General features: G+C 44.4%; 1 protein-coding gene across 4 annotated transcripts in view; it reads left to right on the forward strand.

Annotated features, from left to right (window-relative positions):
- The first annotated feature begins 5,053 nt into the window (after window positions 1–5,053).
- Window positions 5,054–18,921, forward strand: part of ATP8A1 (ATPase phospholipid transporting 8A1) — a 218,408-nt gene continuing 204,540 nt past the window's right edge. For 2 of the 4 annotated variants that reach the window (XM_054729332.1, XM_054729336.1), the window contains exon 1: window positions 5,055–5,438. In XM_054729332.1, the coding sequence (XP_054585307.1) occupies window positions 5,390–5,438 (49 nt within the window). In that variant the 5' untranslated portion in view covers window positions 5,055–5,389. Of the gene's footprint in view, window positions 5,439–18,921 lie in introns of all 4 variants that reach the window. The other 2 variants (XM_054729349.1, XM_054729339.1) reach the window with 2 other exon arrangements.

An 18,921-nucleotide genomic window follows, 5' to 3' on the forward strand; every position in this document is an offset into this window, starting at 1 on the left:
TGAGTAAGAATAAGTGCCTGCCTGGATTATTTACTAACAATGGGTTTAGAGGTTTGGGTTGAAATCAGTTTGTTTTTCAAATTTGATCACTTAATTTTGACAAAAGCCAAAACAGTAGTCACAAGATTTTTCTGACCTCCCCTCTAGAACTTCATAGCTTATAGGCCCTAAATTATTTTATGTAAATAATTTTGACAAAGTAATATACTCATTTTTATATGCTTATGAAGGGTGCAAACTTATTATCTCTTCAAATAGAATGCTACCTATTTTTCTGCTTTTATTTCCAGTCTCCAACCTTAGGGAACCAGATCATTTACAGTACACACATTTTTCAGTTTGTTCATTCAACAAATACTGATCTTGTGCTATTTAGCAGACACTGTTCTTAAAGATAGACAAATTATAATTAGTAAGACAAATATAGCAAGACCTGTTTATCATAATCAGGTAAACAAATAAGAAAACTTCAGCTAGAGCTAAGTACCATGAGAAAAACAGAATAAGGCAATCTGGCATTGGCTGGAATTGGGGGAAGTGAGGCAATATTAGCTCAGGTAGGCCTGAACAATCTGAGCCCATGACCAAATGAGGGAGTAGACAGAGTTGAGTCTGAGAGGCAGTCAAGGACAAGATCATAAAAGGTTTGGGTTTCATTCCAAGTGCTATGGGAATACTTACCCTTTGAGACAGCATGGAGAGACCTGCAGAGTATTATGCTAAGCAAAATAAGCCAGTACGAGAAAGACAAGTATCACATGATCTCACTCATATGTGGAATCTAAAGAACAAAAGAAACTGATGAACAAAATAGATTCAGAGATACAGAAGCATGGAACACACTGAAGGAGCTCAGAGGGAAGGCCGGGGTAGGGGGGAGCGATTAACCAAAGAATTTATATGCATATATGCATAGCCCAGGGACACAGACAATAATGTGGTGAAGACCTGGGAGGGATGGGTGCAGGCTGGAGGGGGCCAATGGGCGGAAAAAGAGGGAGGGGGAAATATCTGTAATACTTGGAACAATAAAGAACATTTTTAAAAAAGAAGGAACATAAATGGATTTGTGTTTTCAAATAATAACTATGGCTTCTGTAATATGAATAAAATAAAAGCAATCAGTTAGGAGGCTATTGCAGGTGAGTGGTAATGGGGTTTGTACAAGAGGGGTAGAGGTGGAGATGAAGAGACTTAATATATACTGTGGAAACAGAATCTAAAGAACTTGCTGATGGCTTAGCGGGGAACACATGCAAGGAATGGTGACAGAGAAAGAGCCTTACAAGTATAATAATATATCTTATCGATACATTAACCCCGTGGTCGGCAAACTGCGGCTCGCGAGTCACATGTGGCTCTTTGGCCCCTTGAGTGTGGCTCTTCCACAAAATACCATGGCCTGGGCGAGTCTATTTTGAAGAAGTGGCGTTAGAAGAAGTTTAAGTTTAAAAAATTTGGCTCTCAAAAGAAATTTCAGTCGTTGTACTGTTGATATTTGGCTCTGTTGACGAATGAGTTTGCCGACCACTGCACTAACCCATCGAATCAATATAACACCAACTATGCACTAAAGGTAGTAAGAATCTTTTCTTACAGTCACCAGGTAGCTTGGTGATTTGATGGAATTTTATGTTATAGCTTCACCTCAATTTTAAACTAAAAGATTTAATGATCTAAAATTTAAGATTAATTGATCTAATTATATTGAGCTTCTGCAAAAGAATTGAAGCTCTAGTGGCCAGCACTGCTCAGCATGTGTTTTATACTAGTGTGGTAATCAACTTTCCTTGCGGCAGTCTCAATCAGAAGCAGGGTTCTCAGGCATGTCTCATGTCTCTATCCCCCAGGCCACATGTTTCCAAAGGACTTCTGTCTGTATTATCAGTTAGTAAATTAGTGAGCATGCCTCTCTCGCCTACTTGCCTATGAGTTCCTACCCAAAGACACCAATTCTTACTGGTAATCCTTGGTGGCCCCAAACAAAAACCGACTCAGGCAACATCAGGTGAAAATCCAGCAAGATAGGAATACCCCTGCCATCTCTTTTTCACTTTCTGGACTTGATAATTTTGTGCCTGACTCCTCTGGAGATCATTTTTTAACAGCTTTAAGGTACAATTCACGTAACATACAATTCACCCATGTGAAGGGTACAAATCACCTTTGTTGCAGTCAAATCGGCCTCTTTGTCCCCCGCAAACATATATGCTTTTTTATCCTTCCATTTACCTTAAATATTTGTTAAACTATTATTGAGTACTTAGTATATACCAAGCATTCCTATCTGGAACCATCAATGGTTCATGTCTACAGCCCTAACCCCTACTTCAAGACCTGGGTCAGCTATGTTGATCACCCCAGTTCTTGGATTCCCCCCTCCTCTCATTGTCTATAATCGTTGCTGCTTATCCATTGGGCATTGAGCACCGGCCATCTAGTTCCATTGCTGGTTCACTTTCACATGTGCATTAAGTGTCTTTGTAACCTAACACTCCGGCACAGCACCTCACACATGCGATGCGTCCAGTGTATATTTTGTAGAGGATGATAAATCCTGGTCCTGGCAGAAGCTGTCGCTGAATAGCCCTCTTCCTTCCAAGTCCATCAGCAGTGGAGTCATAGGACCTGAACGTTTTTAAGTGATCTGGCTGACATCTGAATTGTACTACAGATCCTATGACAAGCTCAGGTTTCTGGAACTGGAGTTCCCTGCCAGGGGCTGGCACACGGTGCTCCTTACAACAATGGGAGATGAGATCTGAGAGGACCTTGACATCAAATAGAAACAGATCAGTGCCATACTCCACTTCAATGAGGTTTCTGAACCAGTAAAATTGCGTGTGGGCCTGGCCGGTGTGGTTCAGTGGTTAAGAGCGTCGGCCCATGCGCAGAAGGGTCACAGGTTCGATTCACAGTCAAGGGCATGCATGTACGTGGTTGCAGGTTCGATCCCAACCCTGGTCAGGAGGCAACCAATCGATGTGTCTCTCAGTGAGGATTAACAACAACAACAAGTGTGATTTCTAGCAATCAGGAATGAGTAGTTTTTCATAAATGAGTTAGTTGGGACACGGCTACCATTACGGATATGGTGACAGAATAATCTGGGAGAAGATGCACAGTACGCTACAGGGTACATCATGCAACATTCTTCTGCGTATGAAAGACTGCTGTTGCTGTCATTTCCTGTATGGATGACATATGCTGTCACCTTTGCTGATGGGTTGTCAGCGACACACACACACACACACACACACACACACATTCAGGGAGGCATATATACAACAGATTGCTCTATAGAAAACGGGTAATCTCTGGAGCTCCCTTCAAAAAATAATTATTTGTAAATAAGCAGAATTGAGCTTCATTTGAGGGCACAATGGGAATTGCAAAAGTGATGGCTCATAAATCGAATACTGCCATGCAACTGTGCACTGATTTTGAATAAAAACTGGCTCTGGCTTTCTATAAATTCCACCTAAAATATTAATCGTAAGAGCACTGCATTCTCTCTGGTTTCTATTCCCTGACTTTTCAAGCTGATTTTTTACTATTTCATGTTGTACTTGCCCTTTGAATTTTGTTTCAGACGCACATTCATCAAGCCAGAGGAAGTCTGCTTTACACAGGCAGGTCCTGGATCTGGAAGGAATAAAAATCGCCAGTGATGACAGTCCTAAAAAAAGCTCACTTCCTACTTTTAGAAGAACGTATTTGTGAATCGTGGCCATCCCTGAAGCAAACACATTTGCCCTGAGTCCTGCTCTATCTGCCCTGCGAGGTTTCCTCAGCACTGGAAATGCATTGTTTTGTTGTTCTAATCCCAGCCTCTGAATCAGAGCCCAGCAGAGTGGGGTTTCATAAATACGCATTGATTGCCTGACTCAGGATTATTGCAGGGCAGGGCTCTGATTAGCAAATGCTACCTGCAGGAGGCACAGGAAATACCACAAATGGAGATAAGATGCTATTAGCAGATTTTATCTCTTTTTTTCTTTTTTTATTGAGGCTGGAGAATAATCACTTATCTCTCTGGTCAAACCTCTCCAGATCTCTCGCTTCAGGATCTGAAAGCAGTTCACTTGAAAGGTCTCCATATGGGCCCTCTTCCAATGCTTGAGGAAGAGCCCAAGATGAGGGCGACTGCTACTAATTTAATTTATTCCTTTCCTGCCGTTTCAGGAATTCACCAGGATGTATATAGTACCATACATTCTAAATTAACGACGAAATCAGCAATAAAATAAAAATACTGTTCTTCTTTTGATAACTTGCATACGAAATAAAAGGTTAAGAGGTTACGACGATTTCTAGGATACGGGACACATTAAAATTTAACATGTTGATGGATGTTCTACTAGGACCCCTCCCCTCTTTCAGTTAATACACTGCACCCAACTTCCTGCAAGTTTCACTAAAAGCAAAAACCCCCGAACAAGTCCTTGTTTCACCACTACCCTCAATAGTAGATTTTATTGCAAGGCACAGCTTTGTCAGGCTGCAGAGCACGCTCTAGGCGGGAGGCGCCGAGCCCACCCGCAGGTCAGCCCCAGACGCACACAGGCACCGCGGGACTCGGCCTCGGAGCCTGTTGCTCGTGGGCCAGGCGGGGAAGCCAGTGCGTCTCGGGCCGAGACGGTCCCGCGGGGCAGGGAGGTTGGAATCCCACCCCCGCGGGGAACTCGCGGTCCCTTTCCCCTGCAGGCGCCAGGGCTTCCCACCGCGCCGATCCAGCCCCTTTCGGCCCTCGCCTGCCCACTCAGACCCAACCCCACTTTTCAGACCACGGGCGACTCCATTGTTTTTAAAACCCAGAGGGTATGGGAGAGGCTCTTCAGGGGTGTAGGAGCCACAGCCCCCCTTCTCCCCAGGCCAAGACTTGAGAGAGTCAACAAAGGCGTTCAAGAAGGACGGGATGAGCGAAGCCACGACCGGGCGCAGCGATGACCGGGTAAGGGGGAGGCTGTAGCTGACTACCCTCCCCCCGCAAGGATGGTACGGTCCGGAGAGGGGCGGGGCGGAGGAGGTGCTCTAGGGTCTCCGGGTCCCCTTCCCGCCTCGCTCGCCCAGCTGCCGCCGGAGCGAATGAACGCGCGTCCCGGCGACCCCACCCCGGCCGGCTCCCCGGCTCCGCCCCTCGCCCAGCCGGCCCCCGCGCGCCTGCAGGGAGAGCTCGCCCGGCTCTGCGGCCGCCGCCACCCTCGTCGCCTCTTCCTCCTGCCGCCAGCGTGCGGGGACCGAGCCCCGCGGCTGCGCTGCCCCGGGTGGGCGGCGGGGCCCGCGCGGCTGCTGAGCGCTCCGCGCGGCTCAGCCGGGTGTCCAGCCTGCGCGGCGCAGTGACAGGTGCAGAGTCCCGGCTGCAGACCCACCTGCGGGGGTCGCCGCGATGCCCACCATGCGGAGGACGGTGTCAGAGATCCGCTCCCGTGCGGAGGGTGAGTGGCCACCGCAGCGTGGGGCTGTGCACGGAACGTGCGGGGTTGGGGGGGGGGGGGGCGGCGCTGGGCCAGCCTGGGGTCGTGTGCGTGTGTGTGTGTGTGTGTGTGTGTGTGTGTGTATATGCGTGTGCGCGCGCGCGTGCGTGGATGGAGAGATGCCTGTCCCACCTCTTCCCCCTTCCTGCGGCGTCTTCCATGCACTTGCAGACCCCTCCCCAGCTCCCGAGCCCCAAGGCTTGCTTTGCACCGCCGCGTGATCAGTTTGGTCGCTGTCACCGATGCTCCTGCCCAACCCACCTCCCTCCCCACTCGCTCACAAACCTCCGCGTCTCCACTCGGCTTCCCCACCCGAGTGAACAGAGCCCAAACCCGCCGCCCACCTTTTTGCTCCCCACACCTCACAGCTCCCCGAGAAGCAGGTTTGCCTGGCCCGGGCTGCGGGAGCCTTTGATCTGAGCCCCTCGCCTCTCAGGAGCCTTAATTGGGTCTGGGCGCTCAGCAGGGACTGTGCGCACAGATCCCTGCAATTCTGCCTCCTGCAGTGGAGACTCGCCCAGCTCCCTTCTGAGGTTTCGTTTTTGTTTTTCCCCTTTTGCCTGAAGCCTGCCCGTTGGCTAGCCGGACCGACTTTTCAGCAAGGTGGACGGTGTTTTCGTGGCTCCACCAGGGAGGGCCAGCTGTTGAATGGATACACTTGTCAGCCATGAGCAACAGATGCCCAAGGGCGAGCGAGCTTTGCGAGGGCCGAGGCACTCTCCATCTTGTCTCAGGAGCCCTCAGCATCCTGCCCAGCACAGAGGCAGCCCGTAAATCTTCCTTGGCTTTGCTCATGACAAAGCCAAGAGTGTACATACCTCGAGTTTTGTTTTCTTTTTGTTTTTCTCTCCCGTTAAACCCATACCTGGATCCTGCAAAGGGCGGAATAACATGTTTTTGAGAACCAGCTTATCTTGCCATCATCCCTGATTCCCATCCTTCCCCACACCCCACCCTCTCATGTGAAGCGGGTGGTAAAGTGGTTTTCGAAAAAAAGAAGTGAGGAGGATGGGATCCCAGGGGTTTGAGACAGGCCATGGGATCACTTTTCTCCCTCGGGGGCCCCCATGTTAGAAATGGGGGCACGGGACTCTAATATCTGTGATTTTTCTGTGTACCTTACTTGGGAAATACTCAATGAAACCGCTCTGGGGAGAAAGCCACGCAAGATTCACAACGGACCTGTGTCCTACATAGGAATTGAGTGCATCCTTACTATTATGTGTAATACGATGAAAAAATATGCAAGACATTACACGTTCAGCTGCACCGTGGAATAGAGGACAGTGTTATAAAAATGTACGCAGTAAAAAGCGTTTTCATTCTTAATATGCTTCTGAGTGACATGAGGAGCTTTTCCTGACTGCCATTTGAGTGAGCCAGGCGGGTGTTGGAAATATAGTGGTCACCGTGGGGATTGTCCTTTCACCTAATCGTAATTGATGAATCCTTATCTTGTGGGAAATGAGAGAAAAGACCCGAAAAACAATGCAACACCTGTGGGTTTTATTCCGATGGCAAAGGCACAGTGTTATTCCTGATTCACATAGGTGTTTTGCAAAGCATTTTCGTACAGGTTACCTTGCAGGGCCTGGCAGCACTCCGGGAGGGGAGGAAACTGTGGCCCAGGTGGTTGGGTACTTGCACAAGGTCAAGTAGCTAGTGCAGGGGAGCCTTTGGATTACGAGCTCTGGGAAAACAAGGGCTTCTTCTTCTTTCTTTTTTTCTTTTTTTTAAATATATTTTATTGATTTTTTACAGAAAGGAAGGGAGAGGAATAGAGAGAAACATCAATCAGCTGCCTCCTGCACACCCCCTACTGGGGATGTGCCCGCAACCAAGGTACATGCCCTTGACTGGAATCGAACCTGGGACCCTTCAGTCCGCAGGCCGACGCTCTATCCACTGAGCCAAACCGGTCAGGGCACAAGGGCTGCTTCTTATGTGATCGTTGTAGCCCCTGTGCGTGTCCCGCACAGTGTCAGGGGCCTGGTGGCACCTGGCGAATGACCCTCCCCTCTCATCTCTCATGTTGGTTAGTGTTCGTTTATTATGTGCTGAGCATTTGGCTCCAGACTGTGGTGAGGACAACATAAATAATGGCTCTGTGGGCTGGTGATGTGGCTCATTGCCTGCTCTGCCCACACTCTTCTTTCCCAAGGAAAATTCTCCTCTGAGGGCTCCCACTGCCTAAAGGGCCTTGTTCTGTACTGCAACCCCCTTGGCCTCAGCGGATGGGGCCAGGGGAAGCTCCCGACCCAAGGGCCGACAACCCATAGATGGCTCGGGCACACACTTGTAACCTGGTGGTTTGGCTCCAAAAGACTCTCTGTGGTGAATCTCTCTCTCATAGAATGAGAGAAGCCCAGAGACTTAGAGTGAACATTGAAGCAGAAAGGGGCAGAGGTGAACAGGGTGGGAGGGGAGACAGTGGCTGGCTGTAATAGGTCACCCAAATGCTGCTCATATGAGGAAACAGAAACGGAGTGAACAGAAAGATAGGAGAGAGGATGCACTGGATGAAGAGAATGGGGCAGAGAGACACGGATGCTGAGAGTGTGGCCAGACCCTGGAGCAGCTCCCTCCCTCCCTCCTTCCCTCCCTCCCTCCCTCCTGAGTTTTCTAGTCTCAGTTCCCAAATAACCCTAGGATAGGCTCCTTTTTCCTTGAAGTAACTCGAATGGGTTTCCGTTCCCTGCATCCCGATTGGCCAGATGCAGGACTGTCCTGTGTGCAACTTACTTACAATCAAGTTGGGGAGAGAAGACTTACCATGAAACAAGGACTGACTAGCCCATGAGGGGATGTGATTAATGGAACATTGTGCTTGCTGTGGATGACGGAGGTCCCGTGGAAGGTCAGGACAGAGGAGCATGAGGCTTGCTGAGAAAACACTTCACTGAGGTGAGACTGGAGTGCTCGCACAGTGGAACTTTGAAGACGCACTCGCATCACCAGAGACCTGGTGAGAGGCAGGTTCTAAACCAGCGGGTCTGCGGCAGTTTCTGACAAGCGCAGGGGCTGTGCGGGGCTGGCCGGCAGGTGACAGTTTGAGTAGCAAGATTCTGAAGGGTAGTGCCATCTTTTTTAATGGCCGAGAGGGTGTTGGAAGTAGATAGAGGAACCCATTGGGAAAAAGAAAGTGGTGAAAGTGAACATGGCTTATTTGAGAGTTCTTAAGCAAGCTGGCCAGGAGCAGAGGGAAACCTCGAAGTCGGAGGATGTACATGGAGGTGCTGCTGATTACAGAGCATTTTGGATGCCAAGATAAGTCATTGGATATAGCATCAACTATTTGAAGAGGATCTCCGAGCTTGTCCGATTCAATGTCTCATTCAAGCACGACGTACAGGGCCAGTTAGGAGCCCAATCATTACAGGGGAGTGCCATCCCCAGAGAAGTGTTTTTAGAAAGATTAAGTCTGGATGTGTGTTAGATGGTTGGAGGAAATGACAGTATAGATAAACTCTGTTGTTTAAAAAAAAAAAGTCTAAAAATGATAAACTCTAGCATTAGTATTGGAGGGAGCAGTGAGAAGAGGAAGGGAGGAATCAGAGCTATATCTAAGTCAATCATGAACTCATTCCACAGATAGCTATTGAACTCTTAACCAGTACAGCTCCAGTGAGCAGAATACAGAAAGGCCATCCCTGGAGGTGCTTACATTCTAGTGAAGTGAGGGACAAAGGAAACACAATCAGTTAGCAAATTATAGAGCTTATTCTGTGGTAAGTGCTATGGACAAACTAAAGAGCAGGTAAAATGCTTAAAGCTGGTGGAGGGCCTGCAGTTTTCAGGAGGTTGGTTAGGCTAGCCAGCTCTGAAAAGCTGGAGGAGGGGAAGGAGTTAACCTGGAGGGGATCTGGGAAGGGTGTTTCAGGCAGAAGGAACAGCCAGAGCAAAGGCCTCCGTGCAACAGAGAGTCAGGAACGGTAAAGGGACTCCATGGGGGAGGATGGTAGGAAATGAGGTCACAAGATCACATCATGGGACAGGGAAATTGAGTGAATATAGGGCAGGGGGCAAAGGGATTAAAATGATGGGAGATTCTCAAGCAAGCTCCTGGGTATCTCATGAAAAGTTCAGTTTCCTGGGCTGGCACATGAAAATTCTGTTCAGTCGATTTTTTTTTTTTTTTTTTTTTGAGGAACTCTGCTTTACAGTCTTAAACCTGATTGATTGAGAAAATCTGTTTAAAGATAAGGAAATTATCTCTCAATACAATCAGAGAGATAAATTGAGATTTTAAAGTAATTGTGGGACATCCAAATGGACATATTTTGAATATATTAGCAATTTGGAGGTTATATGTGGGAAAAAATCCAAGGAATCTTGAGTTCGAATAGTTGAAACCCTTATAGTAGGTAGATTGGCCAGAAAGCAAAATTAGATGAAGCAGAAGGCTAAGAATTTTAGATCTCTTCACTTGTACACCAGCTAATCAAATGGGTCTCTGAAAACAGCACTAGGAATACTTGAAACAGGGACTGAAATAATAGTGGTTTACACAAAACAGTTTTTCTCACTCTTGTAAAACTAATAGGGAGTAAGCAGTCCGGGCCAGGTATGTCCACTAAATAAAATCGTAAGAGACATTGTCTCCGTATGGCTTTCTGCCTCACCATCCTGAGTGTATAACTTCCTGAAGTCTTACCATGATCACCGGGTAGGCGTTCCAGGTAAGAAACAATGCAAGGGGACCACAGGAAGAGTAAGTGCTTGTTTCGCATTGGCTCCCATATGCAAGGAACGCTGGAAGAGGGAGTTTGCTAGCTGGGCACATTACTCAGGGTTTGATCACTGAAGGAAAAGGAAGAAGGGTTATTGGTAGGCAACTAACAGGCATAGTCGCTATCAGGTACTCAGACTGTTAAAGGCTTTGGCTGGAATCAAAGAAGTGTTCAAGAGCTTGTAATTTACAAATTCATAAGCATGAAATCGCTCAAAACTAAGGAAATGCACCAAAAAATACAGGACTGCCCAATGATTTGCATTTTCTTTCGATGAATATTGTAATGCTAAAATGTTAGACATTCATTTGATTATGTGAAATGTGCTAAAGCAATAAATTAAGGAGCTGTTTTAGGGATTGTTTTCCTAGATTGGTTTGTATAAATGGCAACTTTAAAATGTTTGTAATTACATAGAATGCTGTGTTTCATTTACTTAAGAGATTTTTTTAAAGTAGCATTCACCCTGAAGCTCAGTGGTTAGAGCATTCCATCAGCCCTCAGATCAAAGGGTCTCAATTCCAGGTCAAGGGCATGTACCTCGGTTGCAAGTTTAATCCCTAGTCCCGGATGAGTATTAAAAAAAACCAAAAAACAGTATCAAAGTAATTTCTGTAAGGATTGTTAGAGAGAGAGGCCATTTCATTTATTTAGGTAAAAAAATGACCAAGATTCTTTGTTTAACATTCATGTTTTATGCCTCTGCTGTGTGCCCGCTGATTGGCTGGTGGGACAAAAAGGTGTGGTGAATTCAGGGGATCCCAGTGGAAATGTAGAGATGAGTTAAAGGTTTATAACTGACATGGTACTGTGAGAGAGAGGGGGGGATGTGAGTGTAGTGATATTTAATGTAATCAATATTTGAGAATCCCCAATACATGTCATTTTGCTTAGTGTCATTCTCAAGATATTAAATGTGGGAGAACGCAGTTATTTTAGGTTTTCTAATCTATAGTACACCATTCTTTTTTTTTTTTTTTATCTCACTTCAGAAACAAAGATTGAATCATGTGCCTGCCTTACAGCCATAAAAAAGTTTACATAGATCAGAGTGTACTTTTGAAGTTAGTGAAAGGTCACATAGTTTCATTATTATTCACATAGTTTCATTATTATTCAGGCAACAGTTTCATTCTTCACTCTTCACCAGATCCCACACCTTTCAATGCTCTTATCCTCTGGGTAATAAATAAACTCCCCAATGTTTTCTTTAGTGATATGTATGTTGTTGCTCTCACAGAGGACATTGTCTGGCATGTAGTAGGAGCTCAACTATTGGTTGAATGAATGAATCTTATGCCCTGGAGAAGAGATAAGCTAGAGACACCTTATAATCACACCTCCTTGATATTCTCCTACTGAAAGCTGAGCATCGGGAAGGAGTGATTTTTTCTGTGACCTGTTCATGACCTGCACTGACAGCTTTGCGGGCCACACAATTGCCTTCAGTGTTTGTCAGATGAATAACTCTGAACTTCGTGTTGAATGGAAGAACTTAACTTTGTTCTCTTGGTTGTTGAAGTAACACCTGCTCATTGGAAAAAACTCACACTGCATTTAATATGTATGCTTTTTAGCTATTTCCCAAAAGAGGAGAAATATATTTATTTGTTTAAAACAATGAGATCATATGCTGCATTATTTTTAATTCTTTCCCTTTTAGTATTTCATGGACATCCTTGCCTATCACGTAGATTTGTGTATACTCCATGATAAGGATGGATTTAATCTTTTTTCTATACTTTTATTAAAATGATTATATATATATATCTATTGCAAATTGATTACCACAATAAGTTTAGTTAATATCCATCATTTCACATAGTTTCAAGATATTTTTTCTTATGATGAGGGCTTTTAAGATCTACTCTCTTAGCAACTTTCAAATATACAGTGCACTATTGTTAACTGTAGCCACCGCTGTACATTACATCCCCAGAACTTACTTACCTTACAATTGGAAATCTGTATCTTTTGACCCCCATCCCCTATGGAAGGGATTTTTGTCTGGCATGACTTACAGCCTCGGTGCCTAGAGCAGTGTCCAGCATTTGATAGGGGCCTCGGTGATTATTTGTTAAAGGAATAGATCATTAATGTCATGGCAGCTTAGTACTTTTATGTCCGTGTATAATAATTTAGTAAGAAGTCCTCTGTAGGTGGGCATATGTCATTTCAATTTTATTTGTAAACAAACCACTCTTGAATAAGCAACTTTATACATCTTTGGGTACTTTTCTGATTATTTCTCTGTAAAAAGCCCTGAGGCATGACTGGGTCAAAAGTATGTACCTTTTAAAATGAAAAAAAAAAAAGTATGGATTTTAAAATTGCTAGAAAGATAATACCAGTTTTCCCTCCCACTGAGAGTGAGCAGGAGTACCTATTTCTCTATACCCTTCTCCAGTATTTAGAGAGTCTTTTCTGGAGTTAGTCTCTCTTTTTCCCTCTTCTTCTGCACCCTGCCCCTCAAAACCCCAATTATAGTCTGTCTCTTGGCCCCTGGTATCAAATTCCTTTATTGCAGTTAATAAAAAATATCCTCAGAGTGGTCCTGCTCTAACTGCTCTTTTCTCTAATTTTTTTTCTGGCTCTTTTTCTGTTTATGTTTTCACTTTGAACCAAGTGAGTTAAGTTAAAAAATGTGTTGGGCTATTTGTTGGCATTTCATTACGTTTATCATTTATACTAAGAGAATTCACATCTTACAGATATTGAGTCATTTAAACTTAGTTTCTCTATTTATTGGCGTTTCTTTCATCTGCTGGGGAGATGTTTCTTAAAAATAAACTCTGCCCGTTTTAGGATGTGATCCTAGATGATTTACATTGTATGAAGATATTGTGAATGGGGTTCTTTCTGAAATCATGTGTTCTTGTTTGTGACTGTTTGCCCATGGAGGGTGGAAGCTATTGATTTTGAAATTGACCATCAGTCTGAATTCTTCCATTTTAAGTAGTTTTTCAGTTAATTTTCATCACCATAATTTAAAAATTATATAACCTAAGACAAAGTATTTTTAAAGAAGATTTTCAGTTAGTCAGACTTGACCAGGTATATTTTGGTTATACTAATTTTTCCCCCAGTAAGATTGGTTCACTTTTATTTGTTGAAATACTGTGGACTCTGGTTTCAACTTATTACTTTTAAGGTGTCACATAGTAGCCCTTACATAATAGTCAAGACACAGCTCCTTTTAATGCTTTCTGCTAGAGGTAGAAGTCAGAATTTAGACCAGCTGGGAATTAACTGTTGTTTCCATGGAATATGCTTAGAACAAACTGGCACTCTTTTTTTTTTTTAATATATTTTATTGATTTTTTACAGAAGGAAGAGAGAGGGATAGAGAGTTAGAAACATAGATGAGAGAGAAACACCGATCAGCTGCCTCTTGCACACCCCCACTGGGGATGTGCCCGCAACCAAGGTACATGCCCTTGACCGGAATCGAACCCGGGACCCTTCAGTCCACAGGCCGACGCTCTATCCACTGAGCCAAACCGGTTTCGGCCAAACTGGCACTCTTAACTTTCATCAGCACTAAGAGAAATAAACTGTGAGCCACAAATGCTAGACACATATGTAATTTTAAGTATTCTAATAGCCACATTAAAAAAAATTAAAAACAAGCAGTTGAAGTTCATTTTAACCTAATGTTTCCAAAATACTGTTTCATGTTATCTATATAAAAATTAATAATGAGGTAGTGTGCATTCATTTTCTGTACTAATTTTTAAAAGCCTGCTGTGCATTTTATATTTACAGTATTACATCGCAGTTTGGACCAGTCCCATTTCATGTGCTCAGTTGGCACATGTGGCTGCCATACATGTTAGGATTTACTAGAGTTTTTCAGAATCTAACATTTTATAATGGAAATCATTTCTTAGTAAAAAATGCATCTGTAGGTATGCTCTCTTAAATAGAAATTTAGGCCCTCAACTCCCTTCCTTACCACAGAAGGCAGTCACAAATGTCCTCATCAAACCTCACACATTATCCTAGTGCTTGGGTAATGCTGCTTTGACATGGCCCGGTGGCAATGGAGAGGTTTTGTTTTGTGTAAGTATATCATGGCATCTTTTGAAGATCCCATTTAACAAAAACAATTCCCTTTTTAAATAGATTTGATAAGCGAAAACCATCCTGCCCTACCTTCCTATTAAATAATTTTCATTCAATGTTAACATGAAACGTGTGTACATAGTAAATTTTGAGTAGTGTGCTTTTATATACAACGTTGCCGTCACTTTATTGATCTAAGGGGACCGTAGAACTTGGCTTCAGGGGTCATTTACACAGCTAATTGGGCAAAGGGAAGTGTCTGTTTTAAACCAGGGCCTCTGTCCCTGCTTTTGTGTGAGCCATCTTTGAAGACGACTGATCTTGAGCCATCTGGGGCTGTGGGATCAGGTTAGTCAGGTGACAGTTTAAGCAGAGACAGTTGCTAAGACCAAAGCCAACCATAGGCTTCCGACCAAGAAACCACTTTAGTGGGCCAGACCTACTTACTAGTAGCGTACAAGTTTCACTTTCATGAGTGAAGCAAACAAGCAGTGGTATGCAAGGCTGGATCAGAGAGAGAGAGATGATTCTCACCCCAATCTGTCACTGACGTAGGTCCCTGGGGCTGACTCTGGTCCTAAAGGGAAGCCAACTGTTGCAAGAGAAATCTCCTTCCAGAGCCTGCAGCCCATCTTTTCTTTATCCCTCCCTCACCCCATGTAGACTTAGCCCTGCCCAGTCCTGAAAAGCCTTAGCGGGGGGAGACATATAAGGAGCTCTGAGTTAGCCCTCTCAGGATGTGTAAGGAACCACCCTGTCATCATTGCTTTGACCCTGAGTGCCTGTCACAGTCACTCGTAGAGCTCCGGGCCTGGGGGCCCTGCCTTGCTCTGGGAAAGGAGACCCTGGTCCCTGACCCTGGCTTGGACACGAGTGCTCTACACCGGTGAGTAGTTCTGAAGCAAAGCCTGCCAAGGCTCCTGAATGTCATTTGCATGTGCTTTCCTCATGTTGGTCTTGGCCAGCTCATCTGGACAAACTAGTTGCCCCATGCTGGAGGTCTCTGGTTCTGAGCGCACCTGCTGTCCGTGACCATTTTTTTCTGGATCTCTTGCTCTGCCACTATTGTTATGCTAGTGGCTGTGACTAGTTGACCCTTTCTAGTCTCTAGCTGTACTTTTTTTTAAAAAAACACTCATGTTCTTTATCTGACCAAAGCAATGAAACCGATCTCTCTGTATATATTTTATCCAGATTTGATGTGCTGCTCTATAATCTTAATCTTAAATTGGGTTCAGTCCACCATCGGTGCCAGAATAGTTGTGATAAAGGCCCTCTGGTGGACTTACTCAACTTCTTTATTTTCACAATTGTGAGTAATGGTTAGAGAAATGACATAAGGAAAAAATGACTCTGTCCCCCATCTTTAATGCAAAGTGTATGGGCAAGGCAGTGGGAGGCTTATGGAGTGGATGAGAGAGAAACATCGATCAGCTGCCTCCTGCACACCCCCTACTGGGGATGTGCCTGCAACCAAGGTACATGCCCTTGACCGGAATCGAACCTGGGACCCTTCAGTCCGCAGGCCGACGCTCTATCCACTGAGCCAAACCGGCCAGGGCTCTCCCAGGTACTTCTGATGTGTAACATGTTAAAACAAACAAACACTGGTGTATCCTGGCTGGTGTGGCTCAGTTGTTTGAGGTCCGTCCCCCGCACCAAGGGGTCCAGGGCTCCATTCCCAGTTCAGGCCACATGCCTGGGTTGTGGGCTCAATCCCCAGTATGGGTAGCTGATTAATGTTTCTCTCTCATCAGTGTTTCTCTCTCCTCTCCCTCCCTCTCTCTCTAAAAAAAACTAAAACATGTTTTAACAAACACACAGCGATGTAGATCCTTGCATTACTTGCTTGCAGAGAGGAGGAATGGATTGCATATAAAGCCTTGTAGGTTGCCAGCCAATATATATATATATATATATATATATAATATATATATATATATATATATATATATATGAGCATATGGATATTTTTGGTTAAAAGTTTTGTCTATTGCTCAGTTACTTAGTTTCCCTTCTCAGAAATTGTAAAATTCATACGATACTGGAGTTTTAGGTTTTGAAGACTTCCAATTAAAAGAAGAGCACAAACATTTAGTTTGTTTTTAGCTGTATTATATCTATCCTGGGAGCTTGATGAAGATGAGCCTTTCTGAAGTGTCATTATTAGTTTTTTTGCTAACCTACTTACGTTTAGTATATAGTAGTAATTAATCTCCTTATTCATCCTGTCTTTGTGGCCCGCATGTGTAGTCATTTGCACCTGGAAGAAAGACTTGAGCAACTTGGTAAAAAGTTTCTGTAGCAACTTTATTTTCAAGAGGTTTATTTCCTTTAGTTTACAATTATTGACTTACCACACCATGATGTTAAATAGTCTTTTATAGGTGAATGTATAGAAACTGAAACTGACAGTTTACCACAGGTCCCAGTTTACCTGCCTTCCCCGGACGCTGAGATGAAGTCCCTTGAGACCCTTCACCAGTGGGGTCCTCTGGTCGCATGGATGGGTGCTGGGTGTCTGGTTTCAGGATGCGAAGAGGATTAGGAAGGAAGCTTTGCAGTGCCTTAGAGGAGTGGTTGGCAAACTGTGGCTCGCGAGCCACATGCGGCTCTTTGGCCCCTTGAGTGTGGCTCTTCCACAAAATACCACAGCCTGGGCGAGTCTATTTTGAAGAAGTGGCATTAGAAGAAGTTTAAGTTTAAAAAATTTGGCTCTCTAAAGAAATTTCAATCGTTGTACTGTCGATATTTGGCTCTGCTGACTAATGAGTTTGCCGACCACAGACTTAGAGGAATGCGCTGTGTCCAGCCGTTGTTTGGCTTTTTGATTGTGTAGTTCTCTTTTATCCTTATTGTTTCTGCATTTAGACTTTGCTTTTTTAGGTGACAGTGTGACTTGTACTCTATAGGTAGACATTTTTAAAAAGCTTTATAGAGGGAAAGTTTTGCCTCAGCTCAGTTTACACCCCCACCCGCATGGTTACTTATTCTTGTCTTTTTGTTTCAAGTTCAATGGGAGCATCATTAACACAAGTTGGCCTTTTGTTGACTTCCAGGTGATTACAATTAGCAAAGGAGAGAAAGCTCCTAATTTCCCCAGGTGCCAAGTGGAAGGTCCCTTGATCTTAAGTGACTTTCCCTGTGGAATTGTTCCTTATGGTTGGTGAACTATGTTGTATGCTTTAGTTTTTACTAGGTCCGAATGCCAAGGTCTTCAGTCTGAATTTGATGGTTTCTTTATGTCAGACCTTTTTTCGTTTGTTCAGCGAGAATTGTCCTTTTTTTCTTGTAATTCCTTTGATGCAAACTAGAATCACCATCTTTACTGTTTATACTTCATGTGGGTTTTTGTTTTGTCTGCTGGGTACCAGTCTGTTTGACATAGTAGCCACGTAAAAAGCCAAGTGCTTTTGTTCTGTGAGACGAGCTCATGCCCTCGTAAATGACTGACCTGAGAGAAAATGAAATGAGGCACTTGGGGCTCCCAATAGGCCTGGAGTGAGATCCGACTTCTGGCTCATCCAAGCTGTGTGGCCTTGGGCAAGTCACATAACCTCTCGGAGACTCCCGATTTCCTTTGGCAAAATGGTAGGAATACCTACCAGTGCGTCATATGCCTGTTGGGTAGAGAGAAGACAAAGCCTAGGGGCACACTGGACTCTCCCGAGGAGCTGTAAGCATGCTGATCCCTGGGTCCCACCCCCAGAGATTCTGATTTCACTCTCAGGATAGAGGTTTGAACCAGGGAGAGATGATAGTGGCTTGGACTACTAAGTAATCAGTGTCGGTGATGGGATGTGCTCAGGTTCAGGTTATAGTTTGAATTCATATCTACCTAACAGATTTGTTGATGAATAGGATGTGGAGCACTGAAGAGAAAGAGGTGTTGAAAATGACTGACGTTTTGAGCCCTGAGCCCAAAATAGTGGCACCATTTACTAAGAGGAACAACACTTGAGATGAAGAACTGAAAACCTCCTTGCATCTTAGAAATGAGTGTGGAGATCCACATGTGCCAAAATATGTATGTTTGTGTACATTTCTTTCATTTTTTTTTTTTTTAGAAAGACTATTGCATTTATCTTAAAATCAGGATTTCAATCCATCCTCCATTTTCTCCATCTTCTTTTCTCCAAATATTCTTTAGAACTTTCGAAAACATAACTATTAGGGTCTTAGCTGTTCCTAGATCTTAGACATCTAGGAACTGAGTCATTCTATTGACGGGACTTTTTGCTCCGTAATCAGAGATGAGAAGAGTGTTCCGTGTCATCATCGTGTTGTTTTGGCTCTTGCGGGGTTCCTCGCCACAGGGATGTTCTTCAGAGTGAGAAATGAAATGAGAGCTATACAGTAGGTGCTCAGCAAATGTTGCTTGAACTCGCATCTGGTGGGCGATTGGGATAAGATCAGCTGTTGAAATTGTGGAAGCTAACTTTAGCAGGTGGAGTGGTTTTGAAGCCGCGTGGAGTTTTCCTCTTATCACTGGAGGCCCATTGCACTTTGCTCAACCATGGTCACAGGTACTGCACGACTAAGTGGCTGATTTCATGATTCTAATCAGTGGTGTTAGCAAGTGGGGGGCAAAGTGATGCGTTAAGAGGCTCTTTCTGCACTGGGTGATTTTTTTACGTATGACCTTAGAA

The sequence above is a fragment of the Eptesicus fuscus genome, chromosome 2 (genome assembly GCF_027574615.1).
Source record: "Eptesicus fuscus isolate TK198812 chromosome 2, DD_ASM_mEF_20220401, whole genome shotgun sequence".
In the NCBI taxonomy this organism is placed as follows: Eukaryota; Metazoa; Chordata; class Mammalia; order Chiroptera; family Vespertilionidae; genus Eptesicus; species Eptesicus fuscus.